Below are 21,998 nucleotides of genomic sequence, written 5' to 3' on the forward strand. Positions count from 1 at the left end.
GTATGTCTTGGTTTAGGAGTGGTGTACCTAGGTATTTTGCTAGTGGCATAGAAAAAATAATTCAAAGCCACTAAATGAATCAGACTAATGCTGGGGAAAATTATCGTGAGATTTTTCTGATTGCGTGTTAAAATAATGTGAGTAAAAATAGTGCACACTCGCCTTTCATTCAGCTTTGCCTCCAGCACTGGAAAAGTATCAAGGAAGACAGGCAAAGCTGATACAATCTCCCTGATCCCTAAATAACTGTAATCGCTTTCCCAGTGTGGTCGTGGAGCAGGGCAGGAGGAGAGGCCACATTTAATTCAGCCGTTGTGGTTCATTTTTCTAGTGCCCTGTGGACAGATGAATTATGTGAAAAGAGGAATTTTTCTCAACAGCAAAATTCAATGTAGTTCACATTCACTGATGAGCTATATGCCAAGAGCTGAGCCAGAAAAAAGGGAGAAGATAAAGCACAAATTCTTACCTCTCAAGCATTCAGTCTAGGCCAGGAGATAGAAGTGGAAACAAATCGTAATATTCCAGTGATTGTACAACAAGCCAGGTAAAATGCAGAAGCAGTAAAGAGAGGCAGGTGAGGCTTCATGTACACAACTTTCAGATACAGCGTGTTGGCAAATTGTTAGCTTTCCCAAGCCCCCTCCTTATGCACCTCCAGAAAGTGTAGAATATAATGGGAATAGTTCCTTCCAGTTTTATCTGTGACATCAGAATGTTACTATGTCTGTGATGGGTGCTTTCCTTTGACTGCAGTCAGCTGCTTAGCATTTTTTTTCCTTTTTTTCTTGTTTTTAACACTACCTTTATTTTCAGAATTGTATTTTAGGTAAAGACGATGTTAAACCAAGAGCTGAATTAAAATACAGTTTAAGGTCATTTTCTTTGCTTCTTTGCTTTAACTTTCAATGCAATATTGAGGTTAAAAAATTTATTTTATTTAAAATAATTGGTTATGAAATATAGTTTTAACAGTAATAGCGTATGGACTTATTATCCCTTTGAAATGCAGTTTTAAATTATATTTGGCTGCGGAGCTTTGCAAAGCAGTCACCTGGGCTCCCAGGTGTGTCTGTTTTTTCACCACTGAAGTCCCTAGCACATTAAGATGCTTAATGCTTTCTTTCTGATTGGTCTCTCTCCATTGAAGGATGCTGAAATGAGTAATGTATTTGCCAGTGGAAGGAGATATTATTTGTCATCAGTGATAAATCTGAGCTCTTATTTTTGAATAACATTTGAATATACTCAGACTTTAATAAAAATTTGAAAGTGTTTCTTAAAAGATTCACTATAGCAGCTAGAGTTATGCTTGAGATGTGGGATTATTGTACTTGAACGTGGCGGCTTTCAAACCACGTCTTGCCCCAAGTATGTGGACATTTGTCTGCCTCTGGTGCAGACAAACCTGCTGATAGGGTAAGCATAGTACATGCCATAGAGAGAGTTCTACCTACTCTAAAGCTGACCAGAGCTGGGTACACTGCATTTATGCCTGCTAGAGTGGGAAATAGCCCTTCAGATCATTGTATTAGATTTATCTGGCTGCTAATAACCAGGGTTTAGGGCATTTGAATAAAAATACGTTTTTACATTCCCAAGTGAGTGTACACTAATCTTGAAGAAAAAAATCACACTTTGGAATGCAGATTCAATTACAGATTTTGACTCCTGAAATCCTTAAAAACAACATCTTCCTGCTGATCTAAAAGAGACTGGACTTGAACTAGAAAACAGGGCACAGGTCTTCATTTCAAATGAAATGTCTGGAATTGCAGCTTGTTTTTAAAGTTGGATGCTTATGTTGTGTGATATAAACACTACAATTAATTTTTTACTTAATATTTTCTGCATGCCAGAGAGGATTACTTTTCAAATCAATTATTTAGTTATTTTAATGTCTTATGCACACAAACCCCCCCCCCACCCAAAATAAACTAAGCCTTTGACCACAACCCCATATCACCATCCCAACTCCTTGGTTCCCCATACACAAGGCAATCACCATGTTGAACACTGTCTTTATCAGCCCCTTACTTTTCATTTTATATAGATCTACTGTATTCATATATATTTCTAAAAAGAGAATATTTTTGTATCAGTTATTTTTACCTTTATAAAAAGAGATCATGCTAATAGCAATCTTTCGGGACTTATTTTCAGTGCAGCTCATTTACTTTTGTTCTTATGTAATACTTCATTATATGCCACAGTTACTGACCCACTCTCCCACTGATGGGCATATGAGGTATTTCCAGCTTTTTGCTATTGTTAAAAGTGCTATTATCCAACTTCTACTTGCTTCCTGTTGTATAGGTGCAAGAATTTCTCCTGGATATAGAGATGAGAGTAGAATTCTTAGACAGCAAGATAGGTAAATATTCAGGACAATTCCCTGAAGATTCATCCAGGTTGTGTGTATGGTAGTTATTTTCTTTTTATTACTGAGTAGTAAATAGTACATGGTATGGATGTCCCACAGTTTGTTTAACCATTAACCTTTGAAGGGCACCTGGGCTAAGTTAAGTTTTTGGCTATTATGACTAAAACTGCTATGAATATTTGTGTACAGTTTTTTGTGTGAATGTAAATTTCTATTTTTCTGGAATCCATGCCCATGAGTGCAATTGTTTGGTGTGTATGGTAATTTTATGTGTACTTTTTAAAGAAACTGCCGAACTGTTTTCAGAGTGGTTATACCATTCTATAGTCCCCTGAGCAATGTGTGAGTGATCCAGTTTCTACACTTACTTTCCAGCATTTGTTATCCCTGTTTTATTTTTAGCTGTTTTGTATTGGTGTGTACCGTGAAAACTCATTGTGGTTTTAATTTGCACTTTCCTGATGGTTAACAATGGTGAACATCTTTTCATGTGCTTACTTGCCATCTGTATATCCTCTGGTGAAAGAGCTGTTCAAGTCTTTTACCCATTTTCTAATTGCATTGTTTGGTTTTATTTACTAGTGAGTTTGAGAGTTCTTTATGTATTCTATGTACTAATAATCCTTTGTTGAGTGTGTGGTTTGGAAATATTTTTCCCAATTTGTAGCTTATCTTTCCATTTTCTTCATATGAGTTTTTATAGAGCACAGTATTTTATTTTGATGAAGTCTAATTTATCAACTTTTCTTTTTATGGGTTTGTACTTTGGTGCTAGCTTTAAGAACTCTTTGTCTAGCTCTACATTCCAAATATTTTCTTCTATTTTTTCCTAAAAATTTCATAGTTTTACTTAATTACATTAAAAAAAAAATATATATATATATATATATATTGATTTTAGAGAGAGGAAGGAAGAGGGAAAGATAGAATTAATTACATTTAAGTTGATGATTCACTTTGAATTAATTTTGGTATAAGGTATGAGGTTTTGATCAAATTGTTTGTTTGTTTGCATGAATACCCAATTGTTCCAGCACCATCTGTTGAAGTATTTTTGCACATTTGTCTAAAATTAGATTTTAAGTCATATAGTTGAGCATATTTGTATGGGTCTCTTTTTGGCTTTTCTATTCTTTTCCATTAATATATGTGCCTATTCCTCTGAGATACCAGACTAGACTGATTACTAAATCTGTATAGTTAGTAGGCTAAATATCTTCTTTGTCTAGGGTTTGTATCTTATAAATTTTAGAATAATCCTGGCTATATCTAAAAAAAGCTTTTTTGAGGTTTGGTAGGAATCATATTAAACCTATAGGTAAATTTGGATATAATTGCATCTTTACTGTGTTCAGTCTTCCAATCCATGAACATGGTAAACCTCTCCATTTATTTATTTATTTATTTATTTAGTTAGTTAGTTAGTTAGTTAGTTACGTCTTTTTTGATTTCTTCTATCAAGTGTAATTTTCAGCACACCGATCCTGCAGATGTTTTAACCATATACTTAAATATTTAATTATCTTCTGATTTATAGTCAATTAATTTTATATCTTACTTTGGAACTATATAGAATTTATATCTCCAAGTCAAAATGACTTGACTGAGCTCAAAAGACAGAACATTTTATTGGAAAAATTTTGAAATAGAAAATACTGTTTTCATAGTCTCCTCTTCTACATAAACAGAGAGTTGTTCCCTTTCTAAGACCATATTTTCAATGTACCCAAACAAAAAAGTGAAATAATATTCCCAATAGTTTTGGAAAAGAAAGAAAACTACTCTCAGTTTGAGGCAAGTTTCCCCATTAAAAATGAGAGAAATAGATTCGTAATGCTTCATCAGACTTCAATTTTCTTGATTATTTAAAAAAAATAAATTTCTATCCCATGATTGCTTGCAGTATTCTGTTTTAGAATATTTCAGTCTGATACAGTAGGATCATACCCCAAGTTGGTGGTGGCTTTGTATTTCGTTATTAAAGAAGGGAAATTTGCTACCTTAAAATGTAATATATCAACTTTGGATTGAGCTGTACTGTATAGTTTCCATATGAATATCTGAGTATTTCATTGGCAAATACATTTTTTCCCCATCTGGTAAAAGGATCTAGATATTCCATGCATATTTGTGTCTGGGGGAAAAAAACAAGATCCTTTTAGCAAAGTGTGGCTTGCTAGGGGCAGAGATATATATTAAACTGCCTAGCCCAACCATAGCAATTCAACTGTTTTTCTCCCAGGAAAAACAATTTATTTATGAATACTTTTATTTTGGGTTTTATTGCATAAATTATATTTCAAATATTGTCTTATTGTCATTTAGTGTTAGAAAAAAATCCTGAGGATTTTTTGGGCAGTTTCAAGAAGTTGAGAGCAAGACACAAAGAAAAACACACACACACACACACACACACACACACTCTCTCTCTCTCTCTCTCTCTCTCTCTCTCTCTCTCTCTCTCTCTCTCTCTCTCTCTCTCTCTTCATGATTTCCAGTCCCAATATGAAAATTCAGCAAAGTTAAACAGTTTTTTGGGGAGCACAAATTACAGTGAGAAGGAATGCTACTAAAGGTACTAACAATACCGTGTAATTTTCAAGGGTTCTTAAGCACATTGAGAATATTTTAGCATCTTGGTTCTGCGTGCATGAAAGTGGCAGTTTTCACCTAGTCAAGCGCAGACCTACCCTGCGTATCACAGCCTCCTCCTGTGTTGCAGGGACAGCTGTCTGCCCTTGGCACCTTGCCCATGATCGCTGCAGGCTGGGACTTTCCAGCCCCTGGGCATCCTGTTCTACAGCCTTATTCTGAGACCTACTTGAGCCATTTAAAAAATCAGTTACTGAGATGCTTTTAAGGGACAAAATCTTATAGCCACAAGGACACAATACAGTAGCCCCCCCCTTATAGGCTGTCTGGCTTTGTGTGGTTTCAGTTACCCGTGGTCAACTGTGGCCCGAACATATTAAATGGGAAATTCCAGAAATAAACAATTGGTAAGTTTTAAATTGTGCGCCATTCTGAGTAATGTGAAGAAATATCCCACCATCCTGCACCATCTTGATCCACCCCGCTCAGGTCGTGAATCATCCCTTTGTCCAGCGTATCCACACTGTCTCTGCTTCCCACCTGTTGGTCGCTTAGTCACCTAGGTGATCAGATAAACTGGCGAGGTATCGCAGTGCTTGTGTTCAGGTCACCTTTGACTTAATAATGGCCCCAAAGTGCAAGAATAGTGATGCCAGCAGTTAGGATATGCCAAAGAGAAGTCAAAGCTTTCTCATAGGTTTGCGTGTATAGAAAGAAACATATATGGGTGCATATATGTGGATCGATATTATCGTGGTTTCAGGAATCTACTGGTGGGTCTTGGAATGTATCCCTCCCGGAGAAGGGGGGACTGCTATGGACACAAGAATTTGAATCTGGACAAACTCTTGGGCCCTTTCCAGTTTTCTTCTTCCACAAACCCTTCCTACTTTAGCAAAGGCCTGTGTGCCTTTCCTAGACTGAGTGCATGGCCCTGACTTGTCCTTGAATTCGGGAAGCCCTTATTTCTCTTCTGTCACTCCCTCTAGCTTGCTTATCAGAACAGGAGAGCTGCCTCTGCCCCCTGGCCACCCTCCCCATCTCTGCTTACTCTCTCACCCTGGTGTTGCTGAGACCTTTCCTGGAAGGACTCTGCAGGCTGAAACCGAAGCTGGATGATTTTGCACAGACATTACTTTCTCAAATATGCAGAAGGCTTGAGTTGCCAGGATGGTGTGAACCTGCCAGTGCTTCACTATTTCCAGAACCCTGGCTCTACGGCCAGCTATTACCATGAGTTTTTCCCACTGAAAATGCATTTAAGGGAAGGGTTGTAAAAATCTGGTTGCCTTAATGGGAACTTTATTGTATTCTTAGTACTAAGTTATTTGAAAGACATTAAAAGAGACTCGCTCTTTTAAAAGTTCCAACGGTAACACGGGCGCTTTTCTGGTTTGTACTTTGCAGAAGTGAAATTTTTCTGTCAAACTCCAGCTATTGCTGATATTGTAATCCTGGTTGATGGCTCGTGGAGTATTGGAAGATTCAACTTCAGGCTAGTTCGGCTTTTCTTGGAAAACCTGGTTACAGCATTCGATGTGGGCTCAGAGAAGACACGAATCGGTACACATTCTGCTATTAACAGCAGTCAGCTGTCAGTGTAATACTTTGGGGAAGCTTCTTAAGAAATTTCAAAAACTCTACCAAGTGGCTTTCAGAATTGCAGGATCAACCATGGTGGTGTTCCCCAAAGTGCGAGTTAGGATCAGTAAATATTTATTCCTACTAATTTTGCTATGATATTGTCATTCAATTAATTATTGAACACGTTTTAATTTTGTGGAAGTCAAAATCTTCTCTGTCTAATAATAATAATAATAATATTTTAAAAGTTAGAGTTGGCTTATGAGTTTATCAGGTAAAAGTTTTCTTTTTAAAGGAAACAGCTCAGTCTAGTGAAACATTAAACTAAAACAAGTGGAAATTGGAAAGAGTTTTATAGTACAAGATAATCTTTGCCACATTAAATCTAGCTGAGATAAAAAGCAACTAAAAAAACTTAAAATCTTTGAGCAACATGTTCACTTTATTACAAAAAGTCCCCTAATTTTGCTTTTAAATGGCCATTAAGGAAACTCCTTCTTTTGAGAATAAAAACATACATATAAAGCTAGACCTTTTATCTACAAACATAATCAGACTTTTAAAAACACACACTAAGTACCCAGTTAGGTGATCACTTCTAAATGGCTAGAAAGCAGATACATTCCCTCAGCCCCCAGATAATTAATTCTCCTGATTAATTCCTTAAATTAATGCCAGGAATCTCCCCTCCTCCCCCCACCTCCCACAGGAATCCTTCTTGAAAGCACATAGCAATGTAGGGAAAAAAATGTTGCAAGGATTAGGTCGTACATCATTGTCGCTTCTTGACTAGTCCACTAGAACTTTGATTAACCCATCATTTCTGGGTGGGCTTTCTTTTCTTTTCCAGGTCTTGCACAGTATAGTGGTGACCCCAGAATAGAATGGCACTTGAATGCCTTTAGCACAAAAGAGGAGGTGATCGAAGCTGTCCGAAATCTGCCATACAAGGGAGGAAATACGCTAACGGGTATGTTTTTGGTCCACATTTTGAGCAACATATTTTACCTAAGAATAGTTTTATTTCTCCAGTGTTCAGTAGCTGTATTAACCTTTGTGAGTCTTTTTCCTTCCCTCTCTTTTCACCTGTTTTCTCCTCCAGCCACCCTGTCAATGAAATAAAAACAAATTCCTACCTTATATTCAAGGAAGGTATTTTCTTGGCACTTATTCTGCAATCAGTCGTTATCATGAAAATATCTGTGGATCTTTGGCTCACTGATATTTTTGATAAACGGAGAATGTAAGAATATTTAGGTGATAATTATCCTAGCCATAAGGGGTTGTCACAGGTTTTTACCCTTACTGCATGCTATTTCCCTTCACAGGCATATAATATAGATGCTCAATTAAAATATATAGATGTTGTCATTGACTTTTAAGGAAACCACAGAAATCCTGACAATTGCTTTGCCAATTTGAGGGAATAATCTAATGGGTATTTTTTAAATACAACAACAACAAAATATTTAACACAAATCTTATAACAATATTACAGCATTTCTTATTTTTTCTTGCTGAAAAGTGTCACACTCAAAAGGCAGAAATTCAGTTACTCTTTGAGGTCTTCCCCCACTACCTCTAAAAAAGAGAGATAGAAATTTTTGATTCTATGGGCCATAATTATCAAAACAAGGTGTAGTGATAATGTTTGCAACAGACTCTATTATTTGGGCATTCTTGCTTTATCTTTACTTATAAAGGTTTAGATTTTTCTGTACACAGATCTGTAATGTCTAGCTGGCCATGAATTCAATGTTCTTTGTAAATGTTAACTTCCGAAACGATGCAGTATTCAGTTATTTGTATTGCCTCTCTTCTGGTGGATTTTAGTTTTTCATCCGATCTGTCAGTGAAGAGGTTGTTGTAAAAATGAAGATGAAAGTTTGCATCTAATAAAAATCCCTTTAGTTCAATAAGTTACTCATCTTGTGGTTACATTTGCAGGATTGGAAGGATTTTTATTAGAGGTGGTTGGTTTGTGTTTATTTTTCCTTGTTTTCTGCCAGGTCTTGCTTTGAACTACATTTTTGAAAATAGCTTTAAGCCAGAAGCAGGAGCAAGGACTGGAGTATCCAAAATTGGCATTTTAATCACAGACGGGAAGTCCCAGGATGATATTATTCCACCATCCAGAAACCTTCGTGAATCTGGTGTGGAGCTGTTTGCCATAGGTATGTGTTATGTATGTCCTGTTTCAAAAATGGGGACAGACACACAACCACTTAAAATAATTTAAGATGCAAAACACACTTCATGGGAAGCCAGGAGACCTGCACATTTTCTAGTCTTGACTCTCATCACAATGAGTCATGTGATCTGAGCCCTACATCTTTACATTTACAATGGAAGTGATGGCTACTGTCATGTACCTGTAGTGTGAAGGCCTCTAGGTGCAAAGTTTTCTGCATAAAAACTTTGTGAAAAGCATAACATGCAATGGTTAGGTTCATACTTGTTACCTTTTACCAGTCAGGACTTTTCTCTTTAGTATCTGTCTGTAGGCTGTTTCTTTTCTGGTAGTCTATGGAGAAACCAATTTGTCATTTTTAAGTAATTAAGGTCCTGCAGTTACTTAAAGAAAGCACAAAGTTCCAGGTATGCAGTATTATTTCTCTGGAACTCTTTGAAAGGTATTTCTTGTGGAAAAGTGTGTGTGTGTGTGTGCGTGTGTGTGTGTGTAATGCAGAATAACTGCAAAAATTTAATGATGCAGCTGTGCTCTTGATTAAAATGTTTACGTTTTCTTTGGCAGTAGGAAGGCCTTCTATTTAGTAGAGACCGACAAAACAAAAACAAACCCTAAATCAAGATGCCGTTCTTTTGGGCTATTCCTAGATTTGCTATCAAAATGTGGTTTATAGAATGTTTCATTCAAGAAGTATTTGCTTATCTGCTGTGTGCCAGGCATTGCGGTGGGTGCTTGGGCACAGACATGAAGAGAGCCAAATCCTTACAGGACAAGTCCCTTCCAAGCCATGATCACCATCTCCTCTTCCTGTACTGTTTGCAACAAACTATTTTGATATTTTGTTTGGAGAGAGAGAGAGAAAGAGAGGGAGAAATAGATATAGATTTGGGAGTATCTTCCCTAGAATAGGTTTCTATATATATAAATTCGAACTTGTTGGTTTTAACTAAATGCCACGAAAAACATCGCTGATATTAAGCTCATTGCTTCAGCATGCACTAATGTGATTTTGTTATTGTGGACCCAGATCCAACTGTGCATTTTAGAAGCTATTGTAGAAGTCCTTCGGGCAAGAAACATCAGAGAGATTGATTTAATTTTCATTTTTTATTTTGCAATCTTTTTCTCCAACAAAGGAAATCCCTTCAGAAGACATAAACTAATGGGGGATTCATTCATGTGTTTACTCTCCATTTTGTGGTCGTGTTCATAATGAATGGATGAGCTTTTAAACAAAGCTTTAAGTGAATTCAGATGTGATTTGGACCTTTTTTGTGTGTTTTTTTTTGGAAATTACCTGAAAACTAGTAGTATTTATTATCCTGCTGTGACCCCCTAAGGCAAATAGTTGAGAGACAACCAATTCTTTGTTACTCAGTGTGTTGAGGTCGGAAAATGAATTCAATAGCACAGCCTGGCATCTAAGAAGTAATTCATGTTGCCCCAGGTAATCTCTTTTCCTGTCTTCGTAGTACCTGTTTTAACACCCTTAGATCATTGCAGTGTTGGGGGTTTATAAGAAATGCTCCTTGTTTATTGAAGCCTGGGGAAGAGAAATCTACCTTTACACCCATGAAACCCAATCCTGTGCCTCCCTTTTTCTGTTTGTCATTTCATTGGTAAATATTTACTCATTTTAAGGTGCAGCCTTCTGAGAGGCAGCATCATAGAGTGGTTAAGAGCATATGACTTTGGATCTAGACTGCTGAGCGGAAGCCCAGGTGTACACTTCCTGGCTGTGTTTCTTTCAGCAAGTTAATTAATCTCTCTGTGCATCAGTTTACTCATCTGTATAATGGGAGAAACGATTATGCCAAACTCATAGGGTTGGTTGTGAGGATTAAATGCGTTAATATACGTAAAACACTGAAGTACTTGGGGCATAGTAAGCACACTCTAAGTGTTAACATCCACTGCTAAGACAGAGGCTGGAGGAGTTGCGTGAGGGCCCAGGGTTTTCCCTATTACTCTAGTGCCTGCTGTATTCTAAACACCCAGCCTTGTGCTTGACCCGTAGCAAGGGAATTCAATAAATATTATGGAAGAACCAGAGCTTCCCTATTTGCAGTGGTTACTAGACAGCCCATTGTGTTTGTGTAAAAATCTTTTTCCCAAGCTGTCTCTTAACACTATGTTATAATAATATTCATGATAATCATTATATATTATTTTTATTCTAGCAGTATCTCTCAATTTAAGTAAACTTTTTTTAGAAATTCAAACCTGAACTTTGGATAGTTTAGAATACTGGTTTAATTACTATTGCTTCTGCAATACTCGTGCAAGACAGAAATGAGTTTCGTTGATACATCCTCAGTATCTTCATGCTGAGGAGCATGAAGATAAACCACTTAATGATTGCGAAGGTGACTTTTAAAAAACATCACATGGGAGAGATGCGCCCCTTTAAAGTAGCAGACGCTCTGCTTGCAGTGAGGCCGAGGGGCTCAGGTAGGGCACGCTGCCCATTGCCTTTTCCAATGGGACATGATGTCACAACCGTCCCTGTCGTCCTCAACGCAAGGGGTGAAAAACGCGGACGAGAACGAGCTGCAGGAGATCGCCTCCGAGCCGGACAGCACGCACGTGTACAACGTGGCCGAGTTCGACCTGATGCACACGGTGGTGGAGAGCCTGACCAGGACCGTCTGCCTGCGCGTGGAAGAGCAGGACAGGGAGATCAAAGGTAACGCGGGACAGCCGCGGCCTGCGCACGGGCTCTTAGGGAGATTCTTACCGCCTTTCATCTTGACTTTCTAAACAGAGCCCTTTACTCTCCTGAGAAGCGAATCATCAGTAGAAACGGGTTATACTGGTGGCTCAGAGTGGGTGAGGGAGGAATACTTTAACCACTTGATAATTTCCTCCTTTAGACCATCACGTTTGTTTCTTTTAATTCAACTTCGGATTTTGAGATAATTGCCCATTTACATAGTTATAAGAAATAGTATATAGAGAGATCATGTATACTTTTCCAGTTTCCCTCACTGGTAACATATTGCAAAACTGCAGTACAGTATCCCAGGCCCGGGGTTGGCACTGATACAGTCACAATACAGAACATTTCCATCACCACCAGGATCATTCCTCTTGTCCTTTCATAGCCTTATTCACTTCGATCTCTCCCCCAACCTCTCCCAAACCCCTGACAACCACTAATAGGTTCTCCATCTCTATATAGTTTTCATTTTGAAAATATTACATAAATGGAATCATGTAGTATGTAACCTTTTGGGATTGGCTATCTTTACTCAGAGTAATTCCCTGGAGATGCATTCAAGTTGTTGATGTATATTGATAGCTCTTTCCTTTTCATTGCTGTGTCGTATTCCATGGTATGGATGTACCACAGTTTGTTTAACCATTCCCACATTGAAAGACATCTGAGTTGTTTCCATTCTTTGGCTGTGAACACTCATGTATAGGTTCTTCTGTGAACATACGTTTTAATTTCTCTTGGGATAAAGTCCAGGAGTGCAATTGCTATATCATATTGTAGTTTTATGTGTAGTTTAGTTTTAGTTAAGAAATTGCCAAGCTATTTTCCAGGGTGACCAAAGCATTCAACATTCCCACCAGCAATGTGTAGGGTATCCCCAAGAATGTATACACACACTTTGAATAATTCTGAAGGCACTGCTTATTAAAAATACATTTCATTTTCAAAATTGAGCTATCAGCTGTTAAAGTGTGTATACATTTTTGGGGACACCCTGTATGAGTGATCCAGTTTCTATGCATTGTCACCAACATTTATTATTGCTACTATTTTTTATTTAGCCATTCTGATCAGTGTGTAGTGATAGCTCTTTGTGGTTTTAATTTACACTTCCCAGATGCCCAGTGAAGTTTAACATCTTTTCATGTGCTCATTTCACATCTGTGGTGTGCTCTTTGGTGAAATGTCAGTTCATTTCTTTTACCCATTTTCTAATTGGACTTCTTTTAGTTTTTTTTTTCTTATGTTTAGTTTTAACAGTTGAGTTTTGAGAATTCTTTACTTATATTCTAGATACTAATCCTTTTTTTGGATATGTGGTTTGTTAATATTTTCTTCTGATCTGTAGCTTGTCTTATCATCTTTTTAACAAGGTCTTTTGTAGGACAATTATTTTTAATTTTGGTGAGGGACTAGGTTGGGCAGCCAAGCAATAGTTTCCTGAACAAAATTCTCTGAGAGTACTTTAGAACCCAGATTTTCCCACAAAAACAATCTCTACATGTGGATGCTGATAAAGCATGTAATATAGTTCCTGGTCACAGTTAGTGTTCAATAACTATGCCCCCGCACCCCACAGTGTAATGGTTACTGAAGTCCCTTGAGTAAGTGCCCCTAGAGGGTAGGAAATCCTAGAATTCAAGGACCCTGAACTCTACATGTCCCAAGTCTTTTGTGGAATCATCTGCTTTAACGTGTATATAACACACAGTGTTTTTATGTTGTTTAGCTCATAGTCGGTATTCAGTAGGTTGGCTGCTTTGTCTTCTCTTTTCACTGTTAGATATTGGCCATTTGTTGACTTGAAATCTTCAGCATCGCTACTGTACCTTCTGATGTTTAAAAACACAGACTCTTGTGTTTCACGAAGCTTGTGTAGCAACCTCGGCTCTGATACTTACTAATTGTGAGGCTTGGGCGAGTTATTTAAGTTCATCGTGCCTTGGTTTTCTCACCTATGAAATGGGAAGACTAATAGTAACAACTGAGAATTAAATAAAATAATACTCTAAAGAGCTTAGAAGAGTGCCTGTAGATGCACACAGGCTCAATTAATGCTATGTTTTTGTTTTTTACTATTCCGTAACAGTTTCTTTAAGCAAGTTCCTTAGAGTTGAGGACTATGTGTTATTTAAGTTTGTGTCCTCAGAACCTCGTGTAGGGATTGGTACTTAATAGACGCTTAAATGTTTTGATGAACAAATGTAGGAATGAATAAGTGAATCAACTTATCTAGAGATGAGAATCTTAGAGGTAGCATAAAATTAATAGTCATTTCTGACTAATAAGAAATAACTTTGGGGAAGAGGTTCATTTTATGTGTTTTTTTAATTTAGCCTTGGCCCTTGCCACCATTGGGCCGCCTACGGAGTTGATCACTTCTGAAGTCACTGCCAGAAGCTTTATGGTTAACTGGACTCATGCCCCAGGAAAGGTGGAAAAATACAGAGTCGTGTATTATCCTACCAGGGGTGGAAAACCAGACGAGGTAACGAGGAGATAATATTTTTAAACCATTATTTTCATTTTCCCAAGTCATCTACAGTGGAGACAGAAATGGATACATAAGGAGATTATTCTGTCACAGGCATTTAACATTATTTGACTTAAGTACATTTCCACGTGTCCATGTAGTTTACTTCCATCTTTTCTTCTCACCTCCATCAGTAACCCTCAGAACAGGTCATGTATCCATTTCTAGCACAACTTATTTTGACTTCTTCTTTTTTTAAAAATTAATGAGGCCTAAGGCCAAAGAAGTCGGTAGTTGGCTATCTGGCCAGAGATCCCTTTTGCTATTCATGTATTCTTTCTACTTCGGGAGCAGTCTGAACTTTCTGCCTTAAAGATGCCTGTGTGTTCCAAATTATGTGAGCACGTGTTCCTCCGGGGCTTGGGGTTTCCTGGACGGTTGTGGGGAGATTAGTGCAATGGAGAAGCCATAGAAAGCATGTGTGGCTGGCCTTTCTCATGGGCTGGCCATCACCGGAGGATTCGTGTTGCCAAATGATTGGATTCTTCCCAGTTCCTACCTTTGATACATCAATTCACAGGGAATATGTTCACATGTGATGAAATCTCTCTGTTTTTTGTGTTTTTTTTTTAAGTGCTAACCTTTTATTGTTCTAACCCCTAACCTCAGCATGTTACACAGTTTTCCTCTGGATTATGGCAGGAGTTATAATTGTTATAAGTGTTAGAGAAGTAGATCACAGAGGTTTAAATCACCTGGACAAAAAAAAAATAAATCAGAATGTTTCCAATGGCTCTATCTTTTTCATGACTAATAAACCTTTTAAATGCTTCCCAAAGCTCCATGGAAAAATACCACATGTTAACTGTTATTAAGTGGGTGTGATTAGGCTAAAAACGGCACCGTTCCCATTAGGTAGGAATTAGTAAGGGAGTCTTGGACACGTTCCATTAAAGGTGTGTCACCTCAGATAGGAATTCAAGAAGAATCGACTGCACAGTGGAAAGAAGATGCGGCACAAATAAAACATTTAATGAAAAGTTCTTGCTAGAGATATTTTGGCTTTTTAATTTTAACTCTGCGTGTGGTTTAAACAGGTGGTGGTGGACGGGAGCGTAGCTTCCACGGTGCTGAAAAACTTGATGTCCTTCACTGAATATCAGGTCGCAGTGTTCGCAGTTTATTCTCACACCGCCAGTGAAGGCCTGCGGGGCACCGAGACCACTCGTGCGTACTGGATCCCGCCCCGCTCCTGACCCTGTGTGGCACTGCTAGGTGGCCTTTCCTGAAATGGACGTCGGCTCCGGTTGTGCTGATGGACATCCTGAGCCACATTCCTAGGAAGCAGCTGTCCTGCTGAGTGCTGTCCTAGACCATGCTTTTGTTGGGTTGTGCAGGGGCTACATATTGGGAGGGACATTGTAAGACTCTGGTGTGTTTAGGAGAAGCAGCCTTAGTGGTGAAGGGTGCAAAATACATTTAATAAGCAAACAGTTAGTGAATGCCTATTAGGAACTAAGCCCTGAGCTTGAATTTGTCAGTAGAAGTAGAGAAGGAGCTCTGTAGCTCTCCTGCCCAGTAGATTACAAGGGAATTAGGTTACATCTACTTTCATTTTTTTTTTTTATATCATTGCAGTTAAAACAAGCGTCTGAATACTAGTAATTCCTTACCTGAGCATGATCATGATAACACACACACACACACACACACACAATCCTGGGAAAAGATAACCTTAAAAAACACAACTACCCACTCAGCTATTGCAGACTTGAATTGAAGTCCTATTACATGCTTGGCACTATGCAGAGTTGGTCTAAAAACTCTACCTTTGATGGAACAATAATAACAACATAAAGAGCACCAGTAACAATGTGGCAGGCTCGATGATGACACGCCAGCCCGATGCACTGTCGGATTTATCCCTGACAATGATTCCTAAGGCGGGTATCAATATTCTCACTTTGCAGAAATATTTTAGTAACCGTCCCTGCCCTTAAGGAAGCTTTTGTCTAAAGTGAGGAAATGCAAACCAAGGATGTGCAAACAAATTAGTACAATGAGCTGCTACAGGCACTCAAGTGTGACGGGGATGAGCTGCTACAGGCACTCAAGTGTGACAGGGATGAGCTGCTGCAGGCCCTCCTGTCCAAGTGTGACAGGGAGCTGCACATGTAAACAAAGCCCTGAACTTGACATTGTGGTTGGAAAAGGGGGCAGGGCCAGAGTATGGAGGGCCTAGATTTATCTCTGAAAACAACATTTCGTAGTTTTCATTGGCATTGTTAAAGCCAGAAACTTGTCATTTGTCCTTAATCTCTTTCTCCCTACCTCTCAAAGATGGCCAGTCTTATTTCTTGGTGGTTCCATTTTTCTCAAACTCATTTGAATGGGGCAATGAGAATTGATTCATTTGTGTATTTGTCCATCCAGCCACCTATTCTGTCACTTTAGTAAGTGACCCAACAACTGTTTTTAATGTCTGCTGCATGTCAGACATGGGTGATGGACATAAAACGGTCAGAATGGTCTTCTTGCTCTTGAATGGCTCCCAGAGACAGGTGCCCATCACTGCAGTGGGATATAAGAAACCAGAAAATATGTCATTCCTGCTTTAAACGTTCACTGTTTACCCTCCCAGAGGGCTATGTGAACAGATTTAAGGATGAAAATTATCTGAAAAATAAGCTATGTTTCCTTCAGTAGCATGTGGATACTTTGAAATAAGCAGCCACCCTGGTAATGGCTGAGCATCACAAAACGCAATCTCCTCTTGCAGTTGCCTTGCCCATGGCCTCCGACCTTGAACTGTACGACGTGACTGAGAACAGCCTGCGGGCCAAGTGGAAAGCGGTGGCCGGGGCCTCGGGGTACCTCATCCTCTATGCTCCCCTCACCGAGGGCCTGGCTGGCGACGAAAAAGAGGTAACTGCTGCCCACTAGCGTCCTAGAATCTTTGCCTTTCTTAAAATAGACTTTTGGCATGAAAATTTAGTGTATATAATTTAGAAAATTCACATTAAGCAGGAGGGGGAAAAATCACTTGTAATCGCACCACCTCGAGGTAATAAGTTGTTCACATTTAAAGTCTTTTTCGATGCATTTTGAACACAGCAAATGGGAAAGGTTTTGTACCCTTCTTTTTTCATTTTGGTGGTTGTGACCATATGTTTCCATACCATTAAATAATACTTTATATAGTCACTCTAAACATCTTTAAACTTTTCCATTGTTGTTCAATCTCATATTATTGGACATTTAGATAATTTTCTGTATATATATGCCTCGTGACCATTTTTAACATATAACTTTGTTTGGTCGTCTGATTATTTCCTTAGGATAAAGTGCTAGAAATGGGGTTTCTTTTTTCTAAGGGTATGCCAGTTATTGCACTAAGTATTACCAAATGACTCGAGAGAAATTTTACATAATTTACATTTCTATATGCAGTTCACAAATGACTATTTTCCCTATGTATACTGACTTTGGAAATTTTTTAAAAAATTAATTTGCAAGGTAGGCAAATGTATCTCATTGATGTGGAGTTTTTTGTATTTATTCCAGTTTAAATAATGAATCTTTGACTTTTGAATGATTTATTTTAGTCCTCAGTTTCAATTTATAGGAAGCAGTTACTATAATACAGATGCTCAAGGAATAAAGAGGGAGTGTCTGTGACACTTGGGAGTGTCCTGACAGGCAGGTGGACAAGAGAGAGTTCAGAACTTGATTCTTTAACATTGTCTAAAATCTGCCTCTGGGGACAGAAATTTTTAGGGTCAAAAATATGGCGAATCTGAGTGTCAAGAACATAGCATTGGTGACGTGTTCTTTTATTTGCAAAGTTTAGACAGCTTTTGCCCATTTGGATTTAATGTTGATTGTAATTCCCTTTTGGCAGAAGGGAAACTTAAAAATGATGTTGGAAAGATGTTCAGTTTCACAAAGAAAGAGACAAATTAAAAAAGAAGGGGATACTAGTTCATACCCAATAGGTTAGTAAACAATTTTTAAAGTCTGATCTGAAATATTACATATTAGTGAGCATGTGGGGAAACAGAATCACTCATATAAATTGGTACAGTTGCCTTGGAGAATAATTTGAAATGTTTCATCAAGTTAAAGATAGATATAGTTTTCGAGGTATTTATCATAGGGAAACATCCTGCAAGGATTTTTCAATGGAGAGACTCGGTCAGAACAAAATATTACAAACAAATGACATGTTCATCAATAGAGGAATGGAAAATAGCGGCATATTTATACAAAAGAATATCATAAAAGAATTAAATAATGTCAGCTCTGTCCCTGTGTATCAACATGGATAAATCTTGAACAATAATATTGACAGAGAAAAAAATTGTAAAAATATTATGTTGTTATAGTTCCATTTCTGTATATTCTTTACAGATAGATACATATGTGTGTAAAAAAAAAAAAGGGTCAATAAGATATACCTCAACATGAAGGTAGAGATGGTGAACAGAAAGAATGAGAGAGGGCTTTTATTTTATCTGTATATATTAGTTCTTTTCAGAATAAGACCTGAAGTCAGTATGACAAACTGTTGATATTTATTAAATTTGAGTGGTGGCTACATCAGGGTGTATTATAGTATTTCCTCTACATTTCTATTATCTATGTTGAGATGTCTCAAAATTAAAATTTTTAATTTGATAATAACAGGAAGTTTTGTGACTGGACACTTGTCTATGGAGATAATTTTTCTTCCTTCCAAACCAAAAATAAAACCATCCTGTTACGCAGCTGTACTCAGTTGTTACACAACTGAGAATGTTGGCTTGCTTGATTCCTAGGGTCATAAAAATCATCCCAGAATCAAAAAGGAAGTGGCCAACTTGGGCATCGAGGGGGTTGATCTCTTCTGAATCCTGGAAAAGACTTGCAGTCCAGGTGGACAGGCCCCTTTGTTGAACTGGGCGACAAAACTGGCCCAGCTCAGTTGGGTTTGAAGTAAAGTCTGGGCCTCCAGCCAGGTGACTGGTTAGAATTAGAATTAGCCAAGTGCTGAAAGATGCCCACTTGGCACTGCCCCCAGCACGCTGGCCTGGAGCTTACACTCTTTCTAGAGAACACTTCTGATTCAGCTGCCACCACGCTCTTCTGGGGACCAAATATTCAACACTGTTCTTCTTGCTGCAGTTGCCGCTTGTCCAGATGTAAAGAGTTCTCCTAAAACAGCACACACGGGTTTAGTTTTATGTGATTCCATAGCATCTGTTCCTAATATAAAATGATGTGACAATGAACAAGTTATGACTGCAGCCTGTTTGATGAAGGGGTTGTGAGGAAACAGGCTTATTCTGTGGAGTCTCACCTTTATCCAGGTCCACTCTGATCAGCGTGAACAGTACACGTTGGCACACCATCTGACAACGTGTGTTCTTTTCAGATGAAACTTGGAGAGACCCACACCGATATTGAACTGAGTGGGTTGTTGCCCAACACGGAATACACAGTTACAGTGTATGCTATGTTTGGAGAAGAGGCCAGCGATCCCGTTTCAGGACAAGAAACAACATGTGAGCAGTTCCGTCATTCAGATGAAATGCTGTAATGAAAGCCCAGATCAACACTGGGATCCTCAATTGGAAATACTGGTTTAGGCTGCAATCTCTTCAGAGCTAATCGTAACTTGAGAAAATGTGTATTTTGGGATTTAAAGTACAGCACAGGGAAGATAGTCAATAATATCGTAATAACTATGTATGGTGCCAGGTGGGTACTAGACTTGTCAGGAGGGTCACGTCTGAAGTTATATAAATGTCTAACCACTGTGCTATACACCTGAAACTAATATAAAATAACATTGAATTTCAACTGTAATTGAAAAAAGTTTTTTTAAAATAAAACAGAAAATGTTTATTTTATTTAGGGGAAAGGAATATATTTCATTTAGTCTTATTATTATGAGTCATATGGATGCTAGAACTGAAATTGAGCATCCTCTAGCCACCAACGTCTTTGTCTAAATCCAAAGGCTAGATCCGAATACCGGGGAAAGAACATGGACTTTGGAATCAGAACAGCTGAGATGGGAATCCTAGCTCAAGTCACATTTTAACTGGGTGACAATGGGCAAGTAATGCCACATTTTTGAGTCTGTAAAAGGAGGAACAATAGCAGTACAGGTGAAATACAGTAGTATAGGTGAAAGCACTTAACACACATTTACTCAATATTTCTTTTTTTCCCTACTGTTATCAGAATTAACACATTTTTTCATATAACATTTGCAGTCCTCTATCTCAAGTCTATTATAATTCGTATTTTAATGGAGTAATAATTTTGTTGGCAAGTCTACTTTTGGTTCAATGTAGGGAGTTTATAATATTTTTAGAAAAGGTAAATATAAGAAAGCATAGAGAGGGTCAGGGTCTCGCCCACCCCTCTGAGCCTTGGGAGGAGGTGAATAGCACGGTTCCTACAGCGCTTTTGTCTTTAAGATTCTATTTGGGAAACGTACATAGACGCTTAATGTAAGGAAAGAAGTTTTCTCCACATTCATTCTTTGTTAATCAAGAATGACTTGTTCTTGCTCTTCGAAGAAAGACAGATGTAATTAAAACAGCAAAGAAGCAAACAAAAAGCAACTGGGACAGCTCAACACAGAAGAAAAGAAGTTAATTACTCCAGGCAGCATCTGATGTATCAGTTGACTTAAGTGAACTTTTCCCAACTGCCCATCTATCTTTCCCTCAGAATACTCAATTCTTTATATTAAAGAAAAATGTACATTACTCTTTTCCACCATTAGCAGTTGAGTAATAGTCCTAAAAACTGATATCCTGGGTACTTGTTCCTGAGACTGGCATTTTAAAAATTAGTCTACTTTTTATTTAAATTTTAAATATTTTTATTGAACTTATTGGGGTTACATTGGCTAATAAATTATATAGGTTTCAAGTGTACAGTTCTATAATACATCATCTGTATATTGTATTGGGTGTTTACCACCCAAAGACGAGTCTCCTGCCATCACCATTTATGAACTAAGGAAACTAGACATTGCTCCCTCATACTGCCAGATTTAACTGAACTCCATGAAAATTTAGAGCTAAGTGTGTACAACACTTAATAAAATTATATTGCTTTTCTCTCTCCTACAATTTCTCTCTCATTACTTAAGGGTAAGTTTGAGAGTCAGTAAGCCTCATAAGCTCTTTATCGCCAATCCTATATATATAGAATTCATGAAAGAATTGGCCTCTCAGAGTGAGGAAACATTATACTTTGTACTATGGCTGATAGTCGTCATTATTTATCTTCTAAATTTTTGCTCTGTTGGTTCTATCAGTACTATATCACAAGTCCTTAAATCAGTTGATCAGTTGCCTGGGTTAAACCCTAGCTGCTCTTCTACTCCTACTAACTGTGACCTTGGCCAAATTACGTTAGTTATATGATCTATATAACAGGGGTAACTGTAACTCTATCCTTGCAGTCTAACTTAAGGATTTAATGGGATATGTTATATCTCAGACTCATGGAAAACATGCAGTAAATCTTAACTATTGTTTTTACTATAAACCTGTAAAAGCTCACAAAACCCTCAAAGCTATGTTATGAGATTGATAGGAATCTGCAGAAATACCAACACCTCTTTAAATATTTTTTAAAGCAACAACAAAGTGTTTATTTTTATCTAGTCTCACAAAGTCACTGAGACTTATTCAGGCAGGAATGCTGCTCATTGATTCAACAAATATTTATTGAGTACTTGCTGTATTAGGGTTAAAACCCAGAACAAAATTAAACCAAATTCCCTAACCCTCTGAGATTATAATATAGTGGGGAAGAGAGACAATAGGCCAATAAATGTGCAATAAAAAAAATCAGGGAGCATGGATGGATTATTTTACATAAGGTGATCATGGGAAGCCTCACTGAGAAGGCAACACATATTCAGAAACCCGAATCTTGGCTGACTCCAAGGTTTTGGGCCTGAGCAATGGGAAAGAATGGAGTTTCTATTTGCTCAGATAGAGAAACTGAGAGAGAAGATTGAGAGAGGTGGCAGGAGTCAGTGGCTTAG

General features: G+C 38.0%; 1 protein-coding gene across 3 annotated transcripts in view; it reads left to right on the top strand.

The window, feature by feature from the left end:
- Positions 1 to 21,998, top strand: part of COL14A1 (collagen type XIV alpha 1 chain) — a 158,824-nt gene that overhangs the window by 25,297 nt on the left and 111,529 nt on the right. For all 3 annotated transcript variants that reach the window (XM_016207753.2, XM_016207755.2, XM_016207756.2), the window contains exons 6-13: positions 6,383 to 6,538; positions 7,410 to 7,529; positions 8,569 to 8,733; positions 11,275 to 11,436; positions 13,806 to 13,957; positions 15,040 to 15,169; positions 16,722 to 16,867; positions 19,356 to 19,485. In XM_016207753.2, the coding sequence (XP_016063239.1) occupies positions 6,383 to 6,538; positions 7,410 to 7,529; positions 8,569 to 8,733; positions 11,275 to 11,436; positions 13,806 to 13,957; positions 15,040 to 15,169; positions 16,722 to 16,867; positions 19,356 to 19,485 (1,161 nt within the window). The remainder of the gene's footprint in view (positions 1 to 6,382; positions 6,539 to 7,409; positions 7,530 to 8,568; positions 8,734 to 11,274; positions 11,437 to 13,805; positions 13,958 to 15,039; positions 15,170 to 16,721; positions 16,868 to 19,355; positions 19,486 to 21,998) is intronic.

This window comes from Miniopterus natalensis, chromosome 16, assembly GCF_054644295.1.
Source record: "Miniopterus natalensis isolate mMinNat1 chromosome 16, mMinNat1.hap1, whole genome shotgun sequence".
NCBI classification, from domain to species: domain Eukaryota; kingdom Metazoa; phylum Chordata; class Mammalia; order Chiroptera; family Miniopteridae; genus Miniopterus; species Miniopterus natalensis.